General features: G+C 43.4%; 1 protein-coding gene across 2 annotated transcripts in view; it reads right to left on the bottom strand.

The window, feature by feature from the left end:
• Positions 1–23057, bottom strand: part of LOC126456986 (neither inactivation nor afterpotential protein C) — a 390163-nt gene that overhangs the window by 248096 nt on the left and 119010 nt on the right. For both annotated transcript variants that reach the window (XM_050092949.1, XM_050092948.1), the window contains exons 7-8: positions 21302–21449; positions 2372–2462 (exon numbers count right to left, since the gene is read on the bottom strand). In XM_050092949.1, the coding sequence (XP_049948906.1) occupies positions 2372–2462; positions 21302–21449 (239 nt within the window). The remainder of the gene's footprint in view (positions 1–2371; positions 2463–21301; positions 21450–23057) is intronic.

Consider the following 23057-nt stretch of genomic DNA (forward strand, 5'->3'; position numbering starts at 1 on the left):
AGCTATGTCAGCTCGAACCTCTCCGCCACACGTTCGCCAAAGGCGAAAGATTTTTATACCAACCTTCTGCGGGCTGTTCCTCATAACGTGGTGGAAAACAAGTACCCTACGGTTCACTGGCCAAGAGTGTGGAAAACGATACACCATAACTTTGTCATCCACGGTGTGTTCGAAGTGGTATCAGATCGCCAACAAAAAATATGCCACACGACAGCGACTTCACACGACTGGCAGACTCCCCTTATTGCCCAGATTGTCACCTTCTGGATACCGATGAACATCGTTTTACTTGCGCATCAGCGTCCGGAGTTTGGCAACTAACACAGATGATATTGGCTTGTTACCTCCGGGTCACACCTGATATGATTGACCCACCCTCAGACCCTACTCTGTCCCGACGAAACTTACTTTCCGGCTGCAAAATATCATGCGCTTACATGGTTCAAAGGACTTACCGTCGCCTACATCTTTAGCGACGGAGAGAAAGAGCAACTTGATTACTGGTGGTTCCTACAAAATGCTCACAATGCCCTCGAACGCACACCGAAATACCGTACGCTCTTCGCAAATTATTTACGCATCGTTTTCGTTAACCCCCCACTCAGCTGGTGAGTGACAAGCTGCGGTTACTGTTCTGTACCGCATCACACTAACGGCTGAACGTTCTGCCTTGTCAGCCATGAGCGAAGGAAGAGACAAGCTGCTGCAAGGATGCTCTTTTCCTTGAGGCACTAGCGAAGCAGAATGCCTCCGTTGCAGATGCCCTTCAGAGGCGCAATTGGAGATATCAGATAACGATGCCGAGGCTCCAAGTGGAGCCAGTTACATTATTGAGGAACCTTTTAGTTGGAATTACATCAGTGATTTATATTTTTATTTTTTGATTACTCTTTTATGCCACCTTTGTTGTTGTAACACGTACTTGTAACACTTAGTTACTAGAACTCTCATTTGTACACGTTCCCTAAATGTAATCATGTAAAAAAAAAGTGGCAAAGGATAGCCCTAACCTTGATTTCCCATATTTCCCCTGGTATATAGGCAGCTCTCTGGAGTGGGTTTACTCAGGAGCCAACGCCTGAAGTGGATCAGATTTTTTGTTATAGGATGAAAAGTGGCGGTGGCACTTAGGTTTTTTTTAGTTCCATTTTCCTAAGGGGCTTTTTAAGGGAAAGAAAGTGATAAAAAAGTAAAAAGGAAAAAAATCAGGCAAATGGCAAAAAAAAGAGAGAGAAAAAAGTGGTTAGCGTAGGTGCCTCTGGATCACGGGGTCCCAGGTTCGATTCCCGACCGGGTTGGAGATTTGCTCCACCCGGGGACTGGGTGTTTGTTTTGTCCTCATCATTTCATCCTCATCATCATCATTCGTGACAGTGGCTCGATTGGACTATGTAAAAAAATTGGACTGTGTAAAACTTGGGACTTTGCACGGGCACTGATGACCTCACAGTTAAGCGCCCCACAAACTAAACATCATCATCATCATCAGTTCCTAGGCAAGCCCATGGGGTCGTCTTCTTAGATGTTGTGGGCAACAGAGCCGGTTTCCGGTAAGTGTAGGAACGTGGACTTTGTACAGCCTTGAGATGATGTGTCAGACATCCTTATTTACTCTAACTAATTTTCGTTGAGCCCTATTAAATTTGCTTAACTAGAGTGACATTCACATTGATAGTCGTTCATTACAATGTTAACTCACACTTTCTTTTAGGACTCTTGATGATAATGCCACATTATTTTCTCAATTAATATTTTTGATATTTTACTTTCATTGGTGTTACTGACATTAAAACGCATATAATATCTCTCAGAAGAATTACTGACATTAAAACGTATATAATATCTCTCAGAAGAATTCCAATTTATATGTTTCCTATGGTAAGGTTTCCCGCTCACATTACTGTGATTCTTTTCCAACGTATTTCACTATGTGGTTTCCGTTTGGCATGCGTGTCCCAACAATATTCTTTAGAACGAGATGTGGTACATAAATATCGTTATTCGTCGTAACGGAGAGGCTCGATATTAGTTTTATAGGAAACAGGATACAACGAAGAGGAACTGTAAACGGAAGACAGCGTTATGGCTGTCATAAATGGACAGCGAACTGACTTCACAACATGTATTATTCGTAGCACTACGTGCACACTGTTACTCGCTGTCGGAGGATTGATGAAAACAACCGAGTAGCACTTGCTATGCGAGCATTCATAATATGCTAAAAGGTAAATACAGTTGTAAACAATTTCTTAATACCTTTTCTCAAATGTAAGATTCAAAGTAAGGACATTTTGAAAGTGTGAAGAAGTTCAATTAAGTTCCATTGAAAGTTATATTAGTAGTGATATGAACAGAGCCTAAAGGTACTTACATGGAAATCATTTTCCGGGAGCGCCGTCAGAAAAGGGTGCTCCAGAATCTCCGCCATGTACGGACGATTTTCAGGATTCTTCTCCAAGCACCTGCAACAGGGGTTTACACATTTGTACTCAGATCACGCAGTCTGTACTTATTGACGTTGTCAAGAACTTGAGAAATGATTTTTTTTAACAAAGAAGATGAAGAAGAAGAGGAATGTATTTGCATTAAACCCGCCAGGTCAAATGAGAGGGCTAATGCGCTGCTTCCTGGACTTGGGTAGGCGCGCCGGCCCTGGATCGAATCCACTCAGCGGATTAACGACAAAGGGCGGGTGTGCTGGCCAGCCTGGGTGTGGTTTTTAGGGGTTTTTCCACATCCTACTTGGTAAATACCGGGCTGGTCCCCACGTCCCGCCTCAGTTAAACGACTCTCGGGCATTTGAACAATGTTCGCACTGTCTCACGGTTTATACTGGGTGCAGACAGCTGGGGTACACTACTTCTGTCCCAGGGGGTATGGGGTGGCGTCAGGAAGGGCATGTGGCTACCCCCTGCAACTCACATTGCCACATGTCCATAGTAACAACCCATACCCGTCATTAGCTGGAGCGGGATCCGGATGTAGATACATGTCGCATTAAACACACTGAACAAACTAAACAATACCAATGGTGGTATAAGTTCTCGTTATAGTGTGAATGTCTAGAACAGATAATAACGGAACATAAGACTCCATATGGTGTATATGAGGTATGGCTGTACTATTACACAGTCCTAATTTTTTTATATCTCTGAGCGAGGTGGCGCAGTGGTAACATGCTGGACTCGTATTCGGCTGGACACAGTTTCTGAATCGTTTAAGGCGAATGCCTGGATGGTATCTCTGAAATGGATGTCAGTCTCCAACGTGCCCTAGCCCAAGCCTCTGTTTCACCTTTAGTGACTTCACAATAGACAGGATATTAGTCCCTTACCTTCCTCCCTTCCTTTTACGGGATGTTAAACTCTTAAAATTTCTTCGTACCTTACTTTATTCCTGGGGAGAATGAGTGCCCACAAACATATGTAATGCTCTACTACTGTCTCGCGTTGCTGCGTGTCGTGAACGTTAAAGAAATTCCGCCATTACGTCCAGAGGACCAAGTGATGCGGACTGGGAAGCACTTTGAATTGAACGTAGGTCCTCCATATGGCAGATCAGTGCCCAGCTATGCAGGCGGATGTTTTGTATACGTAGAACACACAATATTTGTCTGTTTGAGAAGAATATTACCTGAATTTTAAAAATCCTCTTAATAATGAACTACAGCTTTTTTGTAGCGTGCCCCATTAGAATTTTGTTGTGAGTCTTTGTAACGCTCTCTTCTAGACAAAACAAGCAACAAATTTCTTAGCTGCGCAGGATTAGCCATGCGGTCTAAGGCGCTGCAGTCATGGGCTGTGCGGCTGGTCCTGGCGGAGGTTCCCTCAGGCATGAGTGTGTGTGTTTGTCCTTAGGATAATTTAGGTTAAGTAGTATATAAGCTTCGGGACTGATGACTTTAGCAGTTAAATCCCATAAGATTTCACACACATTTGGACATTTGATTTTTTTTTTTTAACAAATCTCTCCCTTGAAGCTTCCAAATTCCTTCACTCCATCAAACATCTTTAGCACTGTCATCTGATTTATTTCTGCAGATAAATTATTTAAAGCGGCTGACTTTGTAATAGGTAAGTGAAATGTTACGCCACAGAATGGAATTTTGGATAAACGTAATTTTTTAAAAGTCTTTCTCTGGCAAGCACAGAGGTGAACTAAGACAGACTCGAGTGCATATTTTAATAGGAATGTAATTCAGGAAGGAAAGCTAATGCTGCAGATAGCGAGGCACATCACGAGGCATTGTCACACAACACTCGAGCAGAGAGCGCAAAATGCGACGCAGCAGAATCATCACTAATGTCAGCCTTTAATCTGAACTTCTCAGGCAGAAAGAGACTCAGGTCTCCACGTTACATATTATATGCGATAGATGACAATGATGTAAATTCATTAGGGTTAACACTGCTTAACTTTGCCCTTATAAGGAAGAGTTTTTGTGAGCACTTGGAAGGGTTACCACACTTCAGTGAAGGGTGTTCTGCAATTCTTGGACTTGACTTCCTTGCCAAACATCACAATAAAGTTAGTCTTTTGCGATATACAACTGAAATCAGTGGAACTTTCTTGCTGTAGGGAGCAACAACTGCAAGCGAGGCAATGTCACAAAGTGCACCGATCGTCAATGGGTTCCCAAATAAACTACGAACACGTATGCTTAAGATTGGTTTCATAATAACATACCGTTAGATCAGCCAGATTATTATGGGTTACTGCAGGTACTGCAGTACCACAATAAGTATGATTTGTTTTAGAACCACTAGAGAATACTGAGGATTTGGATAAAATACTTCGGTTTGTGCACAGAAATGTAGCATGCATGAGTAATATAGATAGTTCCTGCTAGCCTAGATAATTTTGGTATGGATCAGATTAGTCTGCTAAAGGACTCGATGACTACAACTTTATTTGTTTTGATGAATAAAATATTGATAGGTTATGTGATGACCAAAGCCACAAGCAAAGCATTAGTGTATGTGCATTTCATAAAAAGGTGGCTCACTTACAAAGTAGTGGCTGACAAGTTATGGAACCTATACTGCTACGATTCATGTATTTGCTTACTACAAATGACCCATTACCAGCAATGCTTGTTAGACAACATTGATACCCACGTGCAATAATACTCCAGTGTACAGGAAGCCATACTGGGCACCGAGGTGTCTGTAGCCATTAACGGAAGAATTCATTTATCAGCAGCTATCAGAGGTGACAATAAAACGTAGTGACGGGACTCAGCAGTAGTTACCGACCCGACAAGAAATCACCAAATGGTGGTGATATCTGAACGCGAAAGCCGTCATCAGTTACTGGTATGTTGGACAAATTAGGCCATTACAAGCATGTTTACAATGATGGGCCTGAGGAGTAGGTATTAGCCAACTGTAAGTGGTCCCAGAAGATGTCTGAAAACTGTCTTCACAACACAAGGGGCCCTTATAAGTATTGCAATATGCCATTTTGACTTAAGAACGCAGTGGCTACGTCCCAAAGGCTGTACATCATGGGTTAAACATGAAAAGTGTACAGTATACTTGGATGACATCTTAGCATTGTTGAAAGACATGGAAGAACACGTGAGACCTATAGGAGAGGTATTCAACAGACCATCAGCAGCGTGGCTGACACTCAGCCCGGATGAGATGCCATTTTGCTCTGAGGGAAATGAACTATCTCGGGCATGTAATTAGTGGAAAATGTGTAAAAACGATTCCTTTTTAGTATCAGCAGCCTGTGACTCCCTGACACGGTGAACAACGAAACAACTGCAATCATTTCTAAGCCTATGTAGGTATCGTCTACTAAGGAAAGGGGCAAAATCTGAGTGGTCGAGAGCGTGTTAAACAGCATTTGAGGCAGTGGAAAAGTGTTGATACCAAATCCTATACTGATGTTGTTGTTGTGGTCTTCAGTCCTGAGACTGGTTTGATGCAGCTCTCCATGCTACTCTATCCTGTGCAAGCTTCTTCATCTCCCAGTACCTACTGCAACCTACATCCTTCTGAATCTGCTTAGTATATTCATCTCTTGGTCTCTCTCTACGATTTTTACCCTCCACGCTGCCCTCCAATACGAAATTGGTGATCCTTTGATGCCTCAGAACATGTCCTACCAACCGATCCCTTCTTCTGGTCAAGTTGTGCCACAAACATCTCTTCTCCCCAACCCTATTCAATACTTCCTCATTAGTTATGTGATCTACCCAACTAATCTTCAGCATTCTTCTGTAGCACCACATTTCGAAAGCTTCTATTCTCTTCTTGTCCAAACTATTTATCGTCCATGTTTCACTTCCATACATGGCTACACTCCATACAAATACTTTCAGAAACGACTTCCTGATACTTAAATCTATACTCGATGTTAACAAATTTCTCTTCTTCAGAAACGCTTTCCTTGCCATTGCCAGTCTACATTTTATATCCTCTCTAGTTCAACCATCATCAGTTATTTTGCTCCCCAAATAGCAAAACTCCTTTACTACTTTAAGTGTCTCATTTCCTAATCTAATTCCCTCAGCATCGCCCGGCTTAATTCGACTAAATTCCATTATCCTCGTTTTGCTTTTGTTGATGTTCATCTTATATCCTCCTTTCAAGACCCTATCCATTCCGTTCAACTGCTCTTCCAAGTCCTTTGCTGTCTCTGACAGAATTACAATGTCATCGGCGAACCTCAAAGTTTTTATTTCTTCTCCATGAATTTTAATACCTACTCCGAATTTTTCTTTTGTTTCCTTCACTGCTTGCTCAATATACAGATTGAATAACATCGGGGAGAGGCTACAACCCTGTCTCATTCCCTTCCCAAGCACTGCTTCCCTTTCATGTCCCTCGACTCTTATAACTGCCATCTGGTTTCTGTACAAATTGTAAATAGCCTTTCGCTCCCTGTATTTTACCCTGCCACCTTCAGAATTTGAAAGAGAGTATTCCAGTCAACGTTGTCAAAAGCTTTCTCTAAGTCTACAAATGCTAGAAACGTAGGTTTGCCCTTCCTTAATCTATTTTCTAAGATAAGTCGTAGGGTCAGTATTGCCTCACGTGTTCCAACATTTCTACGGAATCCAAAGTGATCTTCCCCGAGGTCGGCTTCTACTAGTTTTTCCACTCGTCTGTAAAGAATTCGCTTTAGTATTTTGCAGCTGTGACTTATTAATCTTTTTGTTACATCAGGAGCGCAGTTTCACTTTCCAGCTACAGTCACCAGTACGAGTTACAATCAGGTTATCACACCCTGCGATGTATTGACCGGAAAACCTGTTAAAAGTGTTACTAGTGCAGAAAGTGGCTTTCCTACGCGACACCTCAAGTCCCGACGTATCACGCTCATTCTACAAACTTAGAGCATAGCATAGAAAATGAATCTCCCAGAAAAAATTTTTCCAGCATATCCAGTGACACACAGTTAAACAACTTAATAGCATCACAACTGTAAGTATTTCAACTACCGGTGTTGCCATGGTTCGAAAAGCAGTTTGTGTATTCTACTTTTATTTTAAACGTAAAACTGTTCATCCCCTTGTATTAGTGGTACATCAGATACCTGTGGAGCGAACGGCCTTGCCGCAGTGGTAACACAGGTTCCCGTCAGATCACTGAAGTTAAGCGCTGTCGGGCTGGACTAGCACTTGGATGGGTGACCATCCGGTCTGCCGGGCGCTGTTGGCACTCAGCCCTTGTGAGGCAAACTGAGGAGCTACTTGATTGAGAAGTAGCGGCTCCGGTCTCGTAAACTGATACCCGGCCGGGAGAGCGGTGTTCTGACCGCATGCCCCTCCATATCCGCATCCAGTGACTTCTGTAGGTTGAGGATGACACGGTGGCCGGTCGGTACCGTTGGGTTCAAATGGCTCTGAGCACTATGGGACTTAACTTCTGAGGTCATCAGTCCCCTAGAACTTAGAACTACTTAAACCTAACTAACCTAAGGACATCACACACATCCATGCCCGAGGCAGGATTCGAGCCCGCGACCGTAGCAGTCGCGCGGTTCCAGACTATAGCGCCTAGAGCCGCTCGGCCACCGCGGCCGGCGGTACCGTTGGGCCTTCCAAGGCCTGTTCGGATGGAATTTAGTTTATTTTTAGATACCTGTGGAATATATATATATATATATATGTCGTGCGACGAAGGCCTTCCGTCGGCTAGACCGCTCGCCTGGTGCAAGTCTTTCGATTTGACGCCACTTCGGCGACTTGCGCGTCGATGTGGATGAAATGATGATGATTAGGACAACACAACACCCAGTCCCTGAGCGGAGAAAATCTCCGACCCAGCCGGGAATCGAAACCGGGCCCTTAGGATTGACAGTCTGTCCCGCTGACCACTCATCTACCGGGGACGGACTGGCTTCCTACTATAAGTAAGGATCATAAAGTATAAAGTAATGAAACTGTGAATCTGTAAGAGAAAGAGTGTCATAGCATTAAGAAGCAAAACAAGAACCTTGTAGTTCAGTTCTCGTGTGCTTCCAAACATCGTTTATATTTGTCAATGTAAAGTACGTGTAATGAGATTGTTTCAGAATCAGAATAAGAAAAATTCGGAGCGAATTTTCTGAAGGAAAGGGGAACGTCGCACAAAAGAAACGAATTCTGGGTGAACGTATTTTTTTTTTAATTTTTCACCGACAAGCACAGGGATGAGCTGTGACATGTTCGAATGCAGTGTCTGAATCGGTGAGTAAACCAGGAAGGAAAGCCAGTGCCGAGAGGTCTCAGGCGCTTCAGTCATGGACTGTGCGGCTGGTCCCGGCGGAGGTTCGAGTCCTCCCTCGGACATGGGTGTGTGTGTTTGTCCTTAGGATAATTTAGGTTAAGTAGTGTGTAAGCTTAGGGACTGATGACCTTAGCAGTTGAGTCCCATAAGATTTCTCTCTCTCTCTCTCACACACACACACACACAAAGCCAGTGCTGCAAATAGCGAGGGAAACAACTGGAGCATTTTCACATCACACTCGAGCAGAGAGCACAGAATGCGACCGTAGCAGAACGTCATTCTGAGAGCACCCCAAGGTGAAGTAAGGCTGCATAAAACACACACACACACACACACACACACACACACACACACACACACACACAAGAACGCCTCCGCAACAATTGGAAGCTGCAGAAAGTGCCAGGCTGAAGACCTGTACGCAGCAGTTGGGACACTGCAGTTCGAAATAGAGGCCTGACAAGCCTAGAACGGAAACGAATTCGCTTAGCGCCACATCATAGGCATGAGCTAACCAGAGTTAATACTTCGGATTTTGAAGCGCAGGATCAGAAGGGAAGACTGTCTTGTAAATTATATTCAATCCATGTCGAAACTGTTCCGTGACGTACCACGTATCGCTTGTTTGATGACTTCAATTACAGGAGACCAGCCACCAGTCCGATGCACTACACCGCTGCGAACTGTCACTGCCACCACTGCTGCTGCCACTGATGTGAAGACTTGAGTTACTCCTACCAACGACCCACTGAGGATCTGCCTGCTGCCTACTGCTGGTAAAGGCGACGGAGAAGTTATTTTGCACTGTATAAATCCTCAGAGTAAATTTTTTCACAGCTAACGCTGATCTATGGTGAAGTTTACTGGAAAACAAGAGTGGGTGAAGTTCAACTGCTGCCATTAACAATTTTGTCGTTTTGAGAATATTAAATTTTAAGTGTCAATAATGAAATATTTTATTTCGCCGGATCTCAGTTGTTAATATAGAGAAGCTAAGGGAATGAGTCACATCACTAGTGGGAGTGTATCGGCTTGGAGATTTTTGACTGAATGTGCAGTCGATGTTACCGCCATCCACTGTAAAGGAGAACTTTAAATTTAGTCCTTTTCTTGTGTTCAATATGTAACTTTAATATACACTATGTGATCAAAAGTATCCGGACACCAGGTTGAAATTGGCTTACAAGTTCGTGGCGCCCTCCATCGGTAATGCTAGAACTCAATTTGGTGTTGGTCCACCCATAGCCGTTTTGACAGCTTCCGCTCTCACGGGCATACCTTCAATTAGCTGGTGGAAGATTTCTTGGGGAATGGCAGCCCGTTCTTCACGGATTGCTGCACTGAGGAGAGGTATCGATGTCGGTCAGTGAGCCCTGCCAGGAAATCGGCGTTCCAAACATCCCAAAGGTGTTCTGTAGGATCCAGGTCAGGACTCTGTGCAGGCCAGTCCATTACAGGAATGTTATTGTCGTGTAACTACTCCATTACACGCCGTGCATTATGAACAGGTGATCGATCGTGTAGAAAGATGCAATCGCCATCCCCGAATTTCTGTTCAACAGTGGGAAGCAAGAAGGTGCTTAAAACATCAATGTAGGCCTGTGCTGTGATAGTACCATGCAAAACAACAAGGGGTGCAAGCCCCTCCATGAAAAACACGACCATACCATAACACTACCGTCTCCGAATTTTACTGTTGGCACTACACACCCTGGCAGATAACGTTCGCCATACCCACACCCTGCCATCGGATCGCCACATTGTGTACCGTGATTCGTCACCCACACAACGTTTTTCCACTGTTCAGTCATCCATTGTTTACGATCCTTCACAAAGCGAGGCGTCGTTTGTCATTTACCGGCGTGACGTGTGGCTTATGTGCAGCCAAGTTTTGTCACCTCCCGCCTAACTGTCATAGTACTTGCAGTGAATCTTGCTGCAGTTTGGAATTCCTGTGTGATAGTCTGGGTAGATTAAACATTACGACCCTTTTCAACTGTCGGCGGTCTCTGTCAGTCAACAGACGAGGTCGGCCTGTTCCGCTTTTGTGCTGTACGTGCCCCTTCACGTTTCCACTTCACTGTCACATCCGTATCAGTGGACAGAGGGATGTTTAGGAGTGTGAAAATCTCGCATGCAGACGTATGACACAAGTGACAGCCAATCACTGACTACTTTCGAAGTCCGTGAGTTCCGCAGAGCACCCAATTCTGCTCTCTCACGATGTCTAATGACTACTGAGGTCGCTGATATGGAGTACCTGGCAGTAGGTGGCAGCGCAATACATCTAATGTGAAAAACTTATGTTTTTGAGGGTGTCCGGATACTTTTGATCACATAGTGTATGTATAGTGCTTGATTTGTGATGTTACGCAACGGCAGGCAGTACCGACGATAACTCCGGCGAGAGAAAAAATCAGAATCGTAGATTTTGAGCTGTGGTACGATAGAAGTTTTGCTGGGAATGAAGCGATGTAAAACAAATGATGTGTTTTAAATGTTCAGAAAAGCGTAAAAATATCGTTTTAAGGAGTCTAAATTTAAAAAAAAGAAAAAATACCGTAATGTCATAGTACAGGAACCTCCGTTTTAGCAAATCTAGTACTGAACCTGATTCAAAATGTTGTCATCAGATGTGATTAAGTAGACTTCCCTGGCGTAATCACTGATGATACTCTCCTCGAGTATGTAGCCGGGTAATGTAGTGATCTCGACACAATATTTCAACAGACCGACTGGTCGCCACCTTCAGGTGATTATACTGATGTACGATCTCGCCGGACAGACAAGGGTGGAGAAATTCATGAAACCTGTCTTCGAACTGAAGACTGCAACAACGTCATGACCTTCCTAGAGATACAAGATCTCCCCTGTAAGAATGAAAACGAATTCCTCAAACAACGATCTTGCATCTGCGACCGTTAACTCAGTAGACACCGGTGCCCAAATCGAACCCATATTCTTTGATTTCGTGGAGGTTTTCTTTATAGTTTAACACTGTCGCCTAGTGAAAAAATTGTATGGAATAGTGGATCAACTTTGTGATTGGATTGAACTGTTCGCAGCATACGTAAATTACATAGTGGTTTACACCGAAAGCTACATACGACTGTTTTCGTAAACGTACTATAATTGCAAATGATGGAATAGTGTGGCGAAATGCAGATGTGTTGGGGGACGATCGACGCTGGGTGCAAGTGTTAGCAGTTGACCTTCGATAAAAACAAAGGTAATACATTGAACACAAATAATCGAAATGACCCGTTGTTGTTTCATTACACGATTGCCGAACAATAACTGGAAACAGCCATATCCATTCAGTATTTGGCAGTATGCGAACGGAGCACAACCACATAAAACTAACATATGAAAGGTACACTATGTGATCAAAAGTATACAGACACCACCAAAAACATACGTTTCTCATATTAGGTTCATTGTGCTGCAACCTTCTGCCAGGTATCCATAACAGCGACCTCAGTAGTTATTAGACATCGTGAAAGAGCAGAATAGGGCGCTCCGCGGAACCGTGAGTTCGAACGTGGTCAGGTGATTTGGTGTCGTTTGTGTGATATGTGTGTACGCGAGATTTCCACACTCACACACATCCCTAGATCCACTGTTTCCGATGTGATAGTGAAGTGGAAACGCGAAGGGACAGCTACAGCACAAAACCTTACAGGCCGACCTCGTCTGTTGATTGCTAGAGTCCGCCAACAGTCGAAGAGGGCCGTAATGTGTAATAGGCAGACATCTATCCATACCATCACACAGGCATTCCAAACTGCATCAGGACCCACTGCAAGTACTATGACAGTTGGGCGGGAGGTGGGAAAACTCGGATTTCATGGTCGAGTAGCTGCTCACAAGCCACATACCACGCCGGTAAATGTCAAACGACGCCTCGCTTGGTGTAAGGAGCCTAAACATTGGAAGACTGAACAGTGGAAAAACGTTGTGTAGAGTGACGAATCACGGTATATAATGTGGCGATCCGATGGCAGGGTGTGGGTATAGCAAATGCCCGGTGAACATCATCTGCCAGCGCGTGTAGTTTCAAAAGTAAAATTCGGAGGCAATGGTGTTATCGTGCGGTCGTGTTTTTCATGGAGGGGGCTTGCATTCTTTTTTGTTTCGTGTGGAACTATCACAGCACAGGCCTACATTGATATTTTAAGCACCTTTTTGCTTCCCACTGTTTGAGAGCGATTCGGGAATTGCGATTGCATCTTTCAACATGATCGAGCACCTGTTCATAATGCACGGCCTGTGGTGGAGTGATTACACGACAATAACATCCCTGTAATGGACTCGCCTGCACGGAGTCCTGACCTGAATCCTACAGAACACCTTTGGGATGTTTTGGAATGCCGGCTTCGTGGCAGGCCTCACCGACTGACATCGATGCCACTCCTCAGTGCAGCGCTCCGAGCAGAAAGGTCTGTTATTCCCCAAGAAAACTCCCAGCTCTTGACTGAACGTATGCCTGCGAGAGTGGAAGCTGTCATCAAGGCTAAACGTGGGCAAACACCATACTGAATTCCAGCATTACAGATGGAGGGTGCGACGAACTTGTAAGTCATTTGCAGCCAGGTGTCCGGATACTTTTGACAACATGTTGTAACTGTTAGAATGAGGTTCATTGGAAGAATCCTCAGGAATGGTAGTGCACCCACGAATGAGGTAGCTTACGAAACACTGATTCGACCAATACTTGAGTATTGCTCCTCAGTCTTGGACCGTAACAGGTAGAGTTGGTCGGGGAAACACAGAAGATTCAGAGAAGAATAGCGCGGTTCATCACTGGTTCTTTTGTAAGTGGTAAAACGTCGCTGAGATCCTCACCCAACGGTAGTGCTGAGGTTACAAGAGAGGCGTTGTGCAGTTAGATGTTGTATGCTGTTAAAATCCTGAGGGTGTGCATTAGTAGAAGAGATAGTCATCGCATTGCTTTTTCTTACGTATGTCTCTCGCAAAGACCATGAAGGTGAAAATAGGAGGGAATTGATCTCACACGGAAGATTGCCAATCGTAATTCTGCTCCTGCACCATTCATCACTGGAGCAGTAAAGGGGGGAAATGCTATCCATCTGCTACCGATCGTCATGTGGCTTGCAGAGTATAGATGTAGGTGTAGATGTATGAGTGGGTACGTATCTCTCCAACTGTCGTGCATGACCCACATTTCTCGATTTCTATACATAGTACAGTTTATCGTTTTCGTAGACCAATATTGCGACTAGATAGGTATGATGGAGAAACAAAGCTAGTTGCAGAGAACCCGCAAACGCTGTTGGGTGGCTTGGACAGTATGAATGTAGGGGTGGAATCAGAAGTAGCCGCAGAACGGCCGGAGCGGAAGACAAGGGGATTTCGGAGGTTCCGCTAACTGGGAAGGTTTCCGAAGCCCTCGAGTGCGCCTCGCGAAGCCGCAGAGGGTGTTAAGCCTGGCACGCTAAAAGGAAAGAGAGCCCCAGCTGGAATTGGCAGTAATTTGTCCACGTGTTGAGCCTCGGCTAAGACCGGTCGCGTGGCCTCAATCGCTTTTGCCTTTAAGTGAATAAGACCGCGAGAAAGATGAAACTAGTGTCGTAGATCTCATAAAATACTTGTCTACTGGTAACATGGCATTATTCTTGGAAATATGCAAACACGTTGAGTACTGCAGTTTGTACAGAGAAATTCGAACGACAGTTGGACAGAAGTTAAACGTAAATGACATACGGATCAGAACTTTGGTTCGTTGAAATCGAATCAATCACTCAGTCGTTAAAATAAAGTGTTTGTAGTATCCGTACGCTAGCACAGGATATAAAATAATTTCGAAGGCAATAATACAACGACTTGCAGTAATTTTTGAAAATATCTCATTGGAGGAACAAACTGGGTTGAGGAAGAGTTGGTTTGTTCAGACAACATATTTGTAATCAGGCAAATTATTGAAAACCTGTAGAAGTTACACAGTCAAATCACATTAATGTGGTTCAAACGGTTCAAATGGCTCTGAGCACTATGGAACTTAACATCTGAGGTCATCAGTCCCCTTGACTTAGAACTACTTAAACCTAACTAACCTAAGGACATCACACACATCCATGCCCGAGGCAGGATTGGCAGCCGCGTGGTTCCGGACTGAAGCGCCTAGAATGGCTCGACCACAGCGGCCGGTCATTAATGTGACGACTGCCTATGTTCGACGTCAACGTGCAATAACCGCTTACAGACGACAAGTGGCAGCACTAGCAGTGGAGGGTATATAAAGTATGTCGGAAAGACGCGGAAAGCAGTTCAGACGTTATCGTAATGCTGAAACGAAGCGATTTATCTGACGTCCGAAAGGGCATGATCATTGGCTTCCAAGTGTGGAACCATTTCCGAAACGGCTAAGATTGTAAACTGTTCTCTCTGCCGCAGTGGTTAAAGCACGAGTATATCAAGCTTGGCAAAATGGTGCTACCCAAAATCGGCGCCGAGACCATTGTAGTGCACCACTGGCCATAGAAGAGAGAGGTGAACGGCGGCTGCGACGACGTATGCGGGCGAATAACCTTGCAATTGTTGAGTAATTGATCGCCCAGATGAATCAACGAGCCACCAGCAGTAGTCCTCAACGACCGTTCAGCGAACGTTGCTGTGTATGGGCCTCCGTAGCAGACGCCCATGCTAACTGCTTTTCAAGCCATTACTTTAAGTTACAAGTGGCCAGATGACCACTGGCGCGTACGGCGTGAAACGTCTGAAAACAAGCATGCTGCAACAATTGCCGGGAGGGTCCAGGCCGGAGTCATGGTCTGGGGAATGTTTTATTGGCATACCATGGGTGATCTGGAAGGCACAAAGGATCAACACAAGTACGCGTATATCCTTGGGGACCATGTGCACCACTACATGCAGTCTGTTCTCCTCTGAATGACAGCATCTACTAGCAGGATAATGCAACGTGTCACACAGTTCACAGTGTGGTCGCATTGTTCTAAGAGCACCAGGATGAGTTTACCATTATTACCTGGCCACTAAACTCCCCAGATTTATACGCGATCGACAATCTGTGAGACCACGTCACTCGGACGTTCGCACCATGGATCCTCAAGCGCGAAACCTAGTGCAGCACTGGACTCGGTATGACTCCACACTCCTGTCAGTACATTCCATGACCTCGTTGGCTCTCTTCCTGCACATCTAGCAGCGGTCCGCGTCGTTATTCAGGCTTTTGACAGGTGTTCACATTAGTGTGACTTAACAGTCTATTGACTACTTGAAATCTTTTGGCAGTGGGGCTGGAGATTTTAGGCAGAGATATTAGATAGCAGAGGCGCATCACAGCACTTGCTGAGAATAATCCAACAAATGCACCAAGACTCCAAGCTAACCATTGCAGGAAAAGAGGACGTTGAAGTAACCAGAAATTTAGGTTTATTTGATTTGAAGAGATAATGGCAAAGAAATAGTTTTACAGCCATAACTCTTGCCAATGTTAGAACTCTTTGCTGATGACGAACGTCTTATAGATGGCAGCGATGATACCCTCCAAAAATCCATTTATAGATTAACTATTACTCCGAGAGCGGTAACTTAACAAACTCGACCCAAAGAAACAAAAGTCATGGCCTTTAATGGTCAAGACCCAGTTCCAAACAAAATTGTAGCAAACGGCCAGAAAATAGAGACTGAATGAATTCTCTCGGTAGACAGCACATTCTTCACAAACGAAAAAGATATACAGAACAAAGTAAAAGATTGAATTGTATTAATGGGATCTTGAGCAAAACAATATGAAAATGTGAGGAGAGAAACCCTAAAAAAGTTCTTCAAAATAACGACAGTTCCATCTCTACTTTATAGCAATGAGATTCGGGAAATAACAGGTGGAAATGAACGAAAAATAAAAGCTGCGTAAGTGAGTTTTTTTTTAAAAAAGAACTGATTATAGACCATCTGATGAGATAAGGAGTACCACAGTCAGACATGATCTAGAACTGAATGAAGAAATTTGGAAATTTGTGGTAAGTTCCCATGGGACCAAACCGCTAAGGCCATTGGTCCATAGGCTTACACAGTACTTAATCTAACTTAGGCTAAGGATAACACACAAACCCACCCGAGGGAGGACTCGAACCTCCGACGGGGGTAGCCGTGCGAACCGTGGCAAGACGCACTAAGTGAAGTGCTGAGGTTATCCGTGAATAAGTCCAAACGAACATTCCAGAAATGTAGTTGAGATGAAAAGTTGCATCTCTTAAGTTGGTATGACCTCAATATTTGGCATGCCGCTGTGGCAGAGCGGTTCTAGGCGCTTCAGTCCAGACCACGCGGCTGCTACGGTCGCAGGTTCGGGTCCTGCCTAGGGCATGGATGTGTGTGATGTCCTTAGGTTAGTTAGATTTAAGTACTTCTAAGTCTATGGGACTGATGACCTCAGATGTTAAGTCCCATAGTGCTTAGAGCCATTTGAACCATTTGAACTATCAATATTTCTAGTGCAGTATTGCAGTAGTTCTCAGTCCACCGGTTTCCCAAAAAGCTCTTGCAGTCAGTTGTGTAGGACAGCAACACCACCCTACGAACACTACTTAAAAAAATCAAGGAAGCAGACATTAATTTCTAATTTTCAGTTCTACAAATATCCCTTCCTTAATTTTCGCTTGACCGATCCTTAGCAACTTCTTTCTCAAGTACAATAATCCATGTGAAATTTAGCCATGGCTTTCACAATGTTTTTGCCAAGATCCAATTTAATGTGCAGCGGAGGTAGATACATATTTTTGGTGTTAACAAGAGGAGTGTTCACCACATTCTTAGTTAAAGCCGTACTTCATTCTGAATAAGCAGTTTTTCCGTAATAGTGTTCTTTTTTGTGTGTATTTTCCCACTCGCGTAGAAAGAAGCAGTGTTTGGCGAAGCCGAATTGCATGGCGAAATGAGTTGCATCTACCTTGAAAGCTCCACATACAAGCAGTCTGTATTTCTCATAATGGATAATCGTGAGTAGTGGTTTAAAGTTATATGTGTCGTTTTTAAATGCGCGATCAGGCAGGGAAGAGGGCAATTTGTTCTCTTTTTGTGGATAAGTACTGCTTTAAGACTAATTTTGGTGAAATGTATGAAGAAGCGCCACACGTTTACACTTGGATCATGACCAAGTGTCTTCATGAAGGCTATCATTACGAAAAACTATGTCACTTTCGTTGGACAAATATTCGTAAAGACTACGTTGCGTTCACGGCGGTCACACGCTTTCCTTTCGCGTTGAAGAAAATTCTATCCTTTTAACTTCTGCAGTTAAAAGCTCAGCCTTTTGTTCGACAAATTTAAATCACGAACTAGATCGTTGAGATATAAAAAAATGTGGCTCATTTGATGCACAATGGACTTGAAATGTTGTATCGGCTTACATATCTCCTATGCTGTCTTCTATGTGTACTCATCTTCAATCGCTGTCAGTTTCTCAGGAGGCTCCGATTCGTCAGTTCTTCGCTGCGGCACACAAGCTTTATAGTAGCTGGAAAATTAGGATATTGCACAGTTATCTTTGTTTTCAAGACTATGCTATCTATTTCTGTCGTATAAAGACATCAGCTCGTTGTATGTATCATTGGTTCCCTCCAAATCCTGGAAACAGCAAAGGACTGTGAATTGATGTTACTAACATTCTTGTCACGAGTGTATTACCTGAGGAACACCATATGTGGGGGGCTCAGTACGTGTCCTTGTCACCAACCTCACACCCGAAATGAAGTTCGTAGCACTTCTTCACAAGAGAATTAAGTTTCCAATTTTGTGATTTCAAAGTCAAGTCTCTACGGTTATAGCAAAAAACAAAAAAATAATAAAAAAAATTGCGCTATTGATACAGGTAGGAGGCATTTATTATTCTGAATTAACCGTAAACGCAAACACTTGCGAAATGGTCGCACGAGGAAATCCCCACTTAATCGCTACCTCGGAGATGCTGTGTTCCATTGCTCGTGCGGTGACAATAACACCACTTTCAAACTCACTTAAATCTTGATAACCTGCCATTGCAGCAGTAGTAAGTGATCTCACAACTGCGCCAGACACTTGTTGTGTTATGCAGGCGTTGCCGACCACAGTGCCGTATTATGCCTGCTTACACATTTCTGTACTTGAATACGCATGACTATACCAGTTTCCTAGGCGCTGCAGCGTAGAACAATTGTGAGTAGCCCTGTATGATGCGCAGGTCAATCTCTCCAGAACGATTCCAGCACCTCATAGAGCCCATGCTTCGACGTTTTATTGCAATTTGTGGCGGTTTTTCGTATATTCTTCTGGCACTTATTATGCACGGGGTAATCTGTTCTATTGACCAACTAGCCAGTAGGGTTATAGGCGCACCGAGTACGAGTTATCGGCCTAGGGAGACATCACACGATTTGGGGCCTGTATAATTATCCTCCTAATATTTAATACTCATGATAGTAATCCAGCCCTGTATTAATAATATTCTAACTACTCAGAAATTGCCGAAAGCGGACTCGAATTAACGAATCTTGAGTCGAATCACAATGTCCTAAGAGCAACTCACTTGCATGTAATAAATAAACTGTGATTTGCAAAAATATATCGTCAGTCCTCTATTCAAAAGCAGCTATATTCAATCCAACCGTCTAAATCAGTCATATGGCAACACTACTGTTCAACAGAGTAAACCTTCCAGAAAAAGGTACATAAATCACTTTCAACAGAAATGAAATTTCACGCCTTGTTTTTCTCCACAGTAAGGACAATTAGGCATCACTCAAAATCATTAACTAACCTTTACAATCAATCATTACATTTTAAAAATTACAGTCTATCATGCTTGGCGCGGTACAAATCATTACCAATGCACATACGGATACGAACGGTGCCGAATTTTATTGGTAAAATTTATTTATTTATTTTTATTTTTTATTTTTATTAGTTTTACGCCTGAGGATTCTTTGGCGGCTACCTCTTTCTCGCACGGCTGTCGGCTAGCCGCTGCTGTTGATCAGCTACTCGGTTCACCGATTCCTCAACTGCAGCGCCCCGTGACTTACTCTAAACATTCTGCAACAATTTTCAATTCATATTAACAACACGATAATTCCAACTTGTCCGGACAGTGATTGCCCCTCTCAACTGTCTATTTCATTTCCCATTCGGACATGCTTACCCCGTTCGATCTCTGGGTTTAACAACGTAAGATGGCCGATGTAAGCGGACCGTCACACACCTCGGCGCTTAGACGAAATGTCACCTCGGTGACGGGTGAGTCGATACTTATACATCCGTAGGGATCAATCATACTGACTGACTACAGTAAGCGCAACGTTACGAGTTTGGAGAACTGGCGGAGGAGCCATTCGCTATGAAATTCACATCCAGTGAATTCCAATGACCTTTTGCCACTGTGCCTGATAGAAAAGGCTGAAATTCATCCTAGAATGTGAAGAGCTTAGCTTTAATCACCAGGTAATGTTACTCTTAGGTTTAAAAGTATGTAAAGTATCTGGGAAAAACCAATATTTTCTTCTATTCGTAGATTAAGCGCAGGTGACTCCAGTTCCTGTTGTTGGTGGGCAACACCGGAATTAAAAGTGATTGGCTTGTTACTATCGAGAGTTCGATAGGAAGATTGGACCATCGAGAGTAAAGTAGAAGGAGCAGGAAGCTACTATTTGGAACATGGAAGGAATGTTTGTGAGAAATCTGGAGTGTGATTTGATGTGTTTCCCGTATGGTTTTGTTTTTGATAAAAGTAAACTGCAACTAATTTAACTTCGAACATTGAGTATTGACATTAGATTTATGTAACTTAAATACTAAACAAAATATATAAATAAGAATCATTTTTGAGAATGCCAATAAGAAAGCTTTCTTTTTTTACGTTGTGATAATTACAATTTAACGAAAATACACCGTTAACTAGCAGAAAAGTGAAAGTTTCTTATATTATTCTATTTATAATCAAATGAATTTCCTTCTCGTTATTGATAGAGTGATATGGAGTAATTACTCGACTTTGAAGTTCATGACGAGCAGTTTATTGTAAGTCGCAGCAGTATTTTGAACGGTCTCCCAAAGCAGCTATTAGTTCAGTAATATTGAAATAAGCGATCACTAAAGGAGGTTTTCAGCAGTTCATGATTTGTGTTGCGTATTGTTTGTATTTTCATGCATTGTAGTGCATATTTTTGGCGGAGTTTTAAACATATTTTTGATAGAATAAAATATATTTTGTTATATTTTGCTGTGTTCCATTATTAATTGATTATAAGAATATTGGTTATCTTTGGTGCGGCAGAAGTTGATTTTCGGGTTGGGCATTGTATACATCGGATGAGTGCTGTCATCGCCGCCAACCTAACGCCTAATGTACCGGTGCAGCATGTTTCTAAAGGCGGCTTCGTGAGAATGAGATTTTTTGAGAGAAGACAAAATAAAATCATTTGCTTTGTCTCACCCTCGTTTCTAGAAATTTTACACTGTAGCTCACAGTACGGCGGTAGCATCGTATTATAGAAAGGAAGATCCGTTCACGAAGCGTATCTAGTTTACGTTATCACTACTTGCGGCACTTGAGGGAACTTACTCCGTGATGAAGTCGTTGTAGAGCTTGGACCAGTTGGCAGGCCTGTAGAGCATCGGCGGGGGGTTACGCATGATCTGGAAGAGCGTGCGAGTGGGGTGCATGTCCTGGAAGGGCGGCTTCCCGTCGCCCAACTCGATGGCCGTGATGCCTGTGGACACAGAATGCGTTAAGAGAGGTCAACGGACGAAAGCATAACGCGAAAGTTGTATAGTAGTCTAGTAGATACCCGTAAACAGCATCGAATTGTTGCGTGGCAATACACTACCATTACTACTGCTACGACAAGAACGATAACAAATAACAAAATTTAAGGAATGAGCTTACAGAGTAGAGTAAGTAGACTGCGTGATTAAATTTGTGGACTATTAATCACAAGTGTTTTCCCTGAGGCCTGGAAACTGGGACAAATTAAGCCACTGCCTAAAAAGGACAGCGCCACAGCACCCTCTGACTACCGCCCCATCTTCCTTCTTCCTGCACTATCAAAGGCCTTAAAATATACAGTTCATGACCAGCTCACCAACTACCTAACTACTAACAACCTACTAGACGGATACCAATCAGGTTTCCGTAAACATCGGAGCACAACATCCGCACTGATAAAGGTGACAGATGACCTGAAACTTGCCATGGACAGACAAGAAGCGACTATCATTTGCTCCTTAGATTTCAGCAAAGCATTTGATACTGTCGACTTTGACATCTTACTAGCCAAACTTAACGGTCTAGATTTCTCACCGAGTGCAGTGCAATGGTTTCGCTCATACATACGTCTCGTCAGCAACGCGTCCTGTCTGGGAATATAAAATCACAATGGCGGCAGGTAGTGTCAGGCGTTCCCCAAGGCTCAGTATTAGGTCTTATACTCTTCCCTCTGTATGTCAATGATGTGTCATCGGTTCTGATCTACTGCAAATATCATATGTATGCTGATGACCTTCTGTTGTATCTAAGTGCGAAACCAAGCAATCTCAAGAAAGCTATTGAAAATTTCAATACTGACCTCGATGCACTGTCAAAATGGGCACAGGACATAGGTCTAAAACTAAACCCATCTAAAACCCAAGCGGTACTTGTTGTTCACTCTAAGCTCATTAGCCCAAAACTTCGGGAATCCGTACCACCTCTTATCCTAAATGGAACAAATATTAACTTCTCTCCCTCAGCAAAGAGTTTGGGAGTAATAATAGATGAAAATCTAAATTGGACAGAGCACGTAACTGCAGTGTGTAAAAAAGCATCAGCATCCCTTCATGTCCTACAAAAATATAAAAAACTCGTCCTTTCGATCTGAAAAAGACATTAGTACAAACGCTTGCACTCCCAATCATTGACTACAGCGATATTATCCTACAAGGCCTCTCTCAGGAAAATTCCCGACGTCTAGAACTGGTCATGAATGCATGCGTCCGATATATCTGTGACGTTCGAGTTTTTGATCACATTTCACTAGCATATGCAAAATTGTCCTGGCTGCGTGCAGACAAACGCAGAGATTTCCTTACACTCTGTCTCATCTACTGCCTTATAAATGTACACTGTCCCTCATATCTCTCCTCGTCCCTAACGCTCATGCCGGAACAACATGACAGAAACACACGTTCCCATTATAATAAAATCCTCTCCGTTCCACTGCATCGCTCAGTCACCTTCTCCAAGTCCTTTACAGTAGCGGGAACCCGACTCTGGAATAACCTCCCTCGTTATGTTAGAGAACTTAAAAGCATGTCCGGCTTCAAAAAACAGTTAATGACGA

Source organism: Schistocerca serialis, chromosome 2 (genome assembly GCF_023864345.2).
Source record: "Schistocerca serialis cubense isolate TAMUIC-IGC-003099 chromosome 2, iqSchSeri2.2, whole genome shotgun sequence".
Classification (NCBI taxonomy): Eukaryota; Metazoa; Arthropoda; class Insecta; order Orthoptera; family Acrididae; genus Schistocerca; species Schistocerca serialis.